This window comes from Helobdella robusta (assembly GCF_000326865.2).
Source record: "Helobdella robusta unplaced genomic scaffold HELROscaffold_51, whole genome shotgun sequence".
Lineage (NCBI taxonomy): Eukaryota > Metazoa > Annelida > Clitellata > Rhynchobdellida > Glossiphoniidae > Helobdella > Helobdella robusta.
In genome coordinates this window covers 463274-470385 of record NW_008705261.1, presented here as the reverse complement: position 1 = coordinate 470385, position 7112 = coordinate 463274, and the positions used below count along the sequence as shown (strand labels likewise).

The window sequence follows — 7112 nt, the reverse complement described above, 5'->3', positions numbered from 1 at the left end:
AGTTGATGTCTCGATTACATGGTTGTATGTCATCCTAGCTTTGCTTCAAAGTTGACGTATAACATTGGATGATAACATTATTAACACGTTAAGATTACATAACAACAAAAACATAAACAGCATCAACAACAACATAGACAATAACGAAAAAAAAAACAGCTACCCCAAACTACTACAACTACTTCATCAACAACAACCAACATAGACCTCAACAACATCAACACAACAACATCAACAACAACACAGACATCAACGTTAACCACATCATCACCACAACTAACTAACTAACTAACAACAACTGCCCCAAACTACTACAACTACTACATCAGCAGCAACATAGACATCAACAACAACACAGACATCAACGTCAACAACAACAACAGAAACATCAACACCACCATTAGCAACAACAAAACAACAATCACCAAAAAATGGCTTCCCCGTTAGCAGACGGTTCTTGGAACTTGACAGTTGAGGTTGAGGAACTCCAGACAGAGAGGGTGGTTCGCGTGAAAGGTGAGACGCACATCGGGGGACTCATGCTCAAGCTCGTCGAAAGTCTGAGTTAGTGGTGGTTGGTTGGCGATTGGTTGGTGGTTGGGTGGAGATGAATAACCAAATGAATGATCGTACGTTTGTTTGTATGAATGAATGAATGAGTGAGTGAATGAATGAATGAATTAATGGAATAGTGAGTGAATGAATGATTGAATGAATGATGAATTGAAATAGTGAATGGATGAATGAATTAATAAAGAAAAGAAAGAAGGAAAGAAGGAATAAATAATCAAATAAATAAATAAATAAATGCCATATTTTCTGACAGCTGACCACCTAGCTGGTCTCCAGTTGCATTATTTTCATATAACATAACATGACATAACAGGGTTTAAAGTGGCTCAGTAGATTAGAGTCTGTCTGAGAACCACTGCTAGATATGTGCGAGATATCACATTTGCTTGTTTGTTTGTTTGTTTGCCACGCTCTACTGCAGCTATTTGCATTGTTAACATTCGTTCATTTTGCGCGAAAGAATTGGTTCAATGCACGTTATGCACGCCATGTTCGAGCTTACTCATTGGTTGATACACATTCACACAACTACACTCACACACACACACACACACACTCACACACACACACACATTCAACTGCACTCACACACGCACATACACACACAACTGCACACACACACACACACTCACAGACATACAGAAAGATTGGTCAGATCATGGCCTGTTCTGGCCGGAGAAGAATGTGTGGCTACTGCGAACCAAATGTACCCTCGATCAACTCGGGGTCACGTCCACTTCGACCTTGACCTTCACCCCCATGCACAAGGTCAGTCAGAGGACAATTTTTTTTGTTTTTACTACTAACCTGATTATTTATAAAGCGCCTAATATAAAAACTCCTGCTGTGTAAAAAAAATTCTTATGTATGTTTGTGTACTTGGGAACATATTTATATCTGGGCATGTGTGCGTGAGACCATATTTAATCATCGGTGGCAGTGCATGTGTGCGTGTGTACGCCTATTTTTTGGTTTGCGTGCGCGTATTTAGTTGTCCTTGTTGCATTTATATGTTGCTCTTTGTTTGTTTGTCTGTACATGCGTTTATGCATTTATATATCGTTATTGTGTTTGTGTGATTGTGTTTGTGTGCGGGGCGTGTGTGTTTGTGTGTGTTTGTGTTTTTGTGTGTATAAGCTTGTTCTTGATAATTTGTGATGTGTGTGTCGTCACACTGCAAACATTAATTAAAAGATTGGAAGAGGTCCTTGGTCCTTGAATGCACCATCATCTCCGTCATCATCTTCAACTTCATCATCCTCTTCATCGTTTTATTCATCATCACCTTTTCCGTCATCATTATCATGATAGTCTTCTTCATCGTCGTTATCACCATCATCATCACCACCAGCACCATCAGGATCGCAATCATCCTCGTCATCATCATCATCATCATCAGATCATTTCATTGTATACATATAAATAGGTTTTAAAGAGTTCTTTGCTGATGACTTTGATGTCAGATGGTTCGGCATGGTAGGAGGAGTTTATATAAGTACACACATGCCTGCATTGCGACGTTGTACTTGCAGCTACTTGTTAGTAGTACACTCAGTGCACTCACTTAATACTATGAGATGGTAATGTTGCATATTCGTTGTGCTGTAAGTTTTGGAGGTGTGTTGTAATGAAGCATCTGCGTCTCGAATCGTTTTTCTCATTATCAATTGAGAATTTTAACGATACGAGATCAAACTAGACAACTTTAAAAGGTTCTCGAATCGAAATATAAATAACGAGACACAATTTTCGTAATTGTTGGTGTTATTTGGTTTATTTGTTTAAAAATGATGACCGACCATACATGGTGAACTTTAAGTTTGTATGTGCGTGCATGTTTGTGTTTGTATGTGTGTGCACATTTGTATGTGTGAGTGTGTGTGGTGTGTGTGTGTGTGTGTGTGTGTGTGTGTGTGTAACAATCACATAACACATATTTGTATATGTGTTATGTGTTTGTTAGTGTATATGTATTTGGTGTTTGTATGTTTATAAGCAACATACTTTCATTGTTTTTACTTGTTTTTATTTTCACAGTTTATGAGTACACGCACGTGCAAAGGTTTGTTTTTGAGCGTATGCATTCGTGCGTGTGTATATGTATGTGCCTGTGTGTATATGTGTGTGTGCATGTGTGTGTATGTGGGTATCTATGTATTTGTGTATGTGTTTATGTGTTAAAATGAAATGAAATATTTATATATGTGAAATGCCTATGTGAAATGAAATATATAAATATATGTGCCTGTGTGTATGTGTGTCCGTGCGTGTGTGTTCTTGCATAATAATAGGCGCAGATAAGGGTTTTCGATGCTCTGAATATTGTGTTTGATCAATATGATGCAATATGGTGATGTTTTGTTAGGACTGACTGGCTGGTTGCCTGACTGGTTTGCTGCGTTTTATTCAGCGTGTCGTGTGTTTTGTCGCTATCGTGCCGGTATTTTGTTGGTATTGTGCTGGTATTATGCTTGTAGTTTGTACTGTGTTGGTATGGTGTTTGTATTGGGTTTAAAACTACTACTTCGTATTATCGTATATATTTTGTTATGTGTTGTAATGTGTTAATGTAATGCGTTGACGTGTGTGTGTCATGACGAGATGACGTAATACGATGATGTCATAATGTGACTGTTGATCTTTTAATGTAATTTAGTTGAGGTTTTTTTGCGATTTTGTGATGTTGTCGTGACGATGTGGTGTTACACTTAGGTCTTAGGATAAACCATAGATGTAATTATTAAAACAGTTTTCTTAAATGAAATATAAAAAAAATTATATAATTGCACTGCATAACAAAACTCTTATGCGCGCAGTACATAAGCCTACTAAGCGATATGAGCGTTTAAAGCTTTCGGGTCTAGAGGCTATTACATCGAGACGTCTATGAGATAAACTACGTTATACTGTACTATGATATGAACTGTTGGTTATGGTTTTATATGTTGAATCTGTTGTCTTTGCCAGGTTTCATTCAAGCCATATATGTTGTTAATGTCGTTTGATATGATGTGGTTGGTGTGGTTGGTGTGGTGTGGTCTGGCTGGTCTGGCTAGTGTGGTGTGGTTGGTGTGGCGTTCATAGCTGTGTTGATCAGTATATTCCCAGAATTCATGATGACGTTGCTGTGTCGTGCCGTCTTCATCTGTAATGTTATCATTATTTTGTATAACTTTATGGCTGTTCATATTAGCAATAGGTTGTAAAGCCGGTTAATTTATTTCAATGACATTTAATTAATTAATTAATTGGTTAATTAAATTACTTACTAATTAATCATTTACTAATCAATCGATCAATCATCAATCAATAAATCAATCGATCAACCAATCCATCGATCAACCAATCCATCGATCGACCAATCCATCGATCAATCCATCGATCAATCAATCAATCAATCAATCGATCAATCAATGTCAAGGTCATAACTTTGGTGCTGCCTGACCTTCGAGAGATGGCATGCGTTTCTGTGGACTTCTCAGTCAACGTTTTCTCCGTTGTTGCCAAACTGTGCAAGGATTTAGGTAAGTTGCTGATGTTAATGATGATGACGGTGATGGTGATGATAATGATGGTGACGGCGATGATGATGATGATGGTGGCGATTATGATGATGATGGTGGTGGTCATGTGGTCGGTAGGGTTTTTTTTGCAGACGCCATCATTTGCGTTTCTTTTTTTTTGTAGTTATGGATTGTTTTTGTCAACACTATATTTGTAAATATTAATATTATTGTTGTTATTGTCGTTGTTGTTTTTTTGTTGTTATTGTTGTTTATTGTTGTTTGTGGTTTGTTGTTGTTATTATTATTATAAAAGGTTTGCTATGCCAATAATATTTTTATGGTACAATATCTGCTTGTTGACCCAACAATTATATTACTTTCAGTAATTTATTGCTTGTTCTGTGCGTGCGTGCGTGTGTGCGTGTGTGTCTGTGTGCGTGTTTGTGTGTGTGTATGTATGTTTAAACTAAATCATGTACGTGTGTGTGTTTGAATATGTGTGTGTGGGCCCGTGTGTACGCTTTTATGTATGTATTTATGTATGTATGTCGTATTCAGTCGTTTCTTTCATTCGTACAATTGTTCATTCATTTTTTATTCAATTAAGCTTTCACTTTTTTTATTTATTCTTGCACTTTTTCATTCATTCATTCATTCATTCATTCATCATTCTTTCGTCTGTATTCATTCATTCATTCGTCTGTATGACCTACCTTCCATCAATCATTCGGGGAGCTGCTTTTAAATGTTCACATTTTGTTTATTCATGATTTATTTCAAATTTCCATTCTTTCTTATTTTCTTATTTGTTTTTGTTATTCATTTTTATTGTAATACACACGCACGCACGCACGCACACACATTCACACACACTTTTACACAATCACGTTTACACACACGCGCGCGCACACGTTCACACACACACGCGCGCGCACACACACACACGCACACACATACTTGGGATTTGCAGTATTGACAATATTGAATGGGTTGATATTGTCTTTCTTGTTAACAAAGTAACATCTGATATAATAAATAATGATGTTCTTGGTTTGTTATACATGGCTTAGTAGAGTTGTTGTTGTTGCTACTATTGATATTATTGCTGATGCTGTTGTTATTGATGTTGTTGTCAATGTTGATATTGTTGACTATGTTGCCTTTGTTGATGTTGTTTTCTATGTTGTTGTTGTAATTATTATTATTGTTGTTGTTGTTTATGTTGATGTTGTCTATGTTGATGTTGATGTTGTCTATGTTGATGTTGAGATTGTTGATGTTATTGATGTTTTTTTAATTTGGTTGATATTGTTGTGTTGCTGATATTGATGTAGATAGTGATGTTAAAATTGTTTGGAGGCCAATGTCCAGGTAGCTCAGACGGCAGAAGTGAAGTAGCATGCTCTACCTACCGAGTAGTTATAGTGCGTTGACCTGGTTCGAATCCGAACACTATTCGTCGGATACTTGAAGACTGTCGTGTGTGTGGTGTGTGTGTGTTCGTGTGTGTACGTGTGTGTATATGTGTTGTGTTGTTTGGCGAGAATGTTATTTTTGGTGTTATTATTGTTACCGTTATTATTGGTCTTGGTTAAGTTATTGTTATTTTTTGGTCTTTGGTGTCATTATTGCTACCATTATTTTTGGTCTTTTGTGTTATTGTTATTTTTGGTCTTTGGTGTTGTTATTGTTATTTTTGGTCTTTGTTGTTGTTATTGTTATTTTTGGTCTTTGGTGTTGTTATTGTTATTTTTGGTCTTTGGTGTTGTTATTGTTATTTTTGGTCTTTGGTGTTGTTATTGCTAATTTTGGTCTTTGGTGTAATTATTGTTATTTTGGTCTTTGGTGTTATTATTGTTATTTTTGGTCTTTGGTGTTGTTATTGTTATTTTTGGTCTTTGGTGTTGTTATTGCTAATTTTGGTCTTTGGTGTAATTATTGTTATTTTGGTCTTTGGTGTTATTATTGTTATTTTTGGTCTTTGGTGTTGTTATTGTTATTTTTGGTCTTTGGTGTTGTTATTGCTAATTTTGGTCTTTGGTGTAATTATTGTTATTTTGGTCTTTGGTGTTATTATTGTTATTTTTGGTCTTTGGTGTTGTTATTGTTATTTTTGGTCTTTGGTGTTGTTATTGCTAATTTTGGTCTTTGGTGTAATTATTGTTATTTTGGTCTTTGGTGTTATTATTGTTATTTTTGGTCTTTGGTGTTGTTATTGTTATTTTTGGTCTTTGGTGTTGTTATTGCTAATTTTGGTCTTTGGTGTAATTATTGTTATTTTGGTCTTTGGTGTTATTATTGTTATTTTTGGTCTTTGGTGTTGTTATTGTTATTTTTGGTCTTTGGTGTTGTTATTGCTAATTTTGGTCTTTGGTGTAATTATTGTTATTTTGGTCTTTGGTGTTATTATTGTTATTTTTGGTCTTTGGTGTTGTTATTGTTATTTTTGGTCTTTGGTGTTGTTATTGCTAATTTTGGTCTTTGGTGTAATTATTGTTATTTTGGTCTTTGGTGTTATTATTGTTATTTTTGGTCTTTGGTGTTGTTATTGTTATTTTTGGTCTTTGGTGTTGTTATTGCTAATTTTGGTCTTTGGTGTAATTATTGTTATTTTGGTCTTTGGTGTTATTATTGTTATTTTTGGTCTTTGGTGTTGTTATTGTTATTTTTGGTCTTTGGTGTTGTTATTGCTAATTTTGGTCTTTGGTGTAATTATTGTTATTTTGGTCTTTGGTGTTAGTGCGAGTGTAGGAGGAGGAGAAGATGGATGTTATCGATTTTGCTCTGTGATGGAAATTTCCGTCCTTGAATCGATGATGATGATGATGTCGATTTCAAGGTTGTTCTTCTTTAGGTTGTTGTAGTTGCTGCAGTTGTTGTTGTTGATATTGTTGTTGTCGATATTGTTGTCTTTGTTGTTGTGACATTGTGGTTGATATTGTTGTTGTTGTTGCTGCTGTTTTGACTATGTTGATGTCGTTGTTGTTACTGTTAATGCCTATTTTATTGTTGTTGTTGATATTGTTGTGTTTC

At 35.4% G+C, this 7112-nt stretch overlaps 1 protein-coding gene across 1 annotated transcript in view; it reads left to right on the top strand.

Annotated features, from left to right (window-relative positions):
• Positions 1-431: 431 nt before the first annotated feature.
• HELRODRAFT_157627 (hypothetical protein) overlaps positions 432-7112 on the top strand; it is a gene marked incomplete at both ends in the record, with an annotated part of 17899 nt that continues 11218 nt past the window's right edge. The window contains 3 exons of the mRNA XM_009027840.1: positions 432-564; positions 1208-1341; positions 3995-4097. Coding sequence (XP_009026088.1) covers positions 432-564; positions 1208-1341; positions 3995-4097 — 370 coding nt within the window. The remainder of the gene's footprint in view (positions 565-1207; positions 1342-3994; positions 4098-7112) is intronic.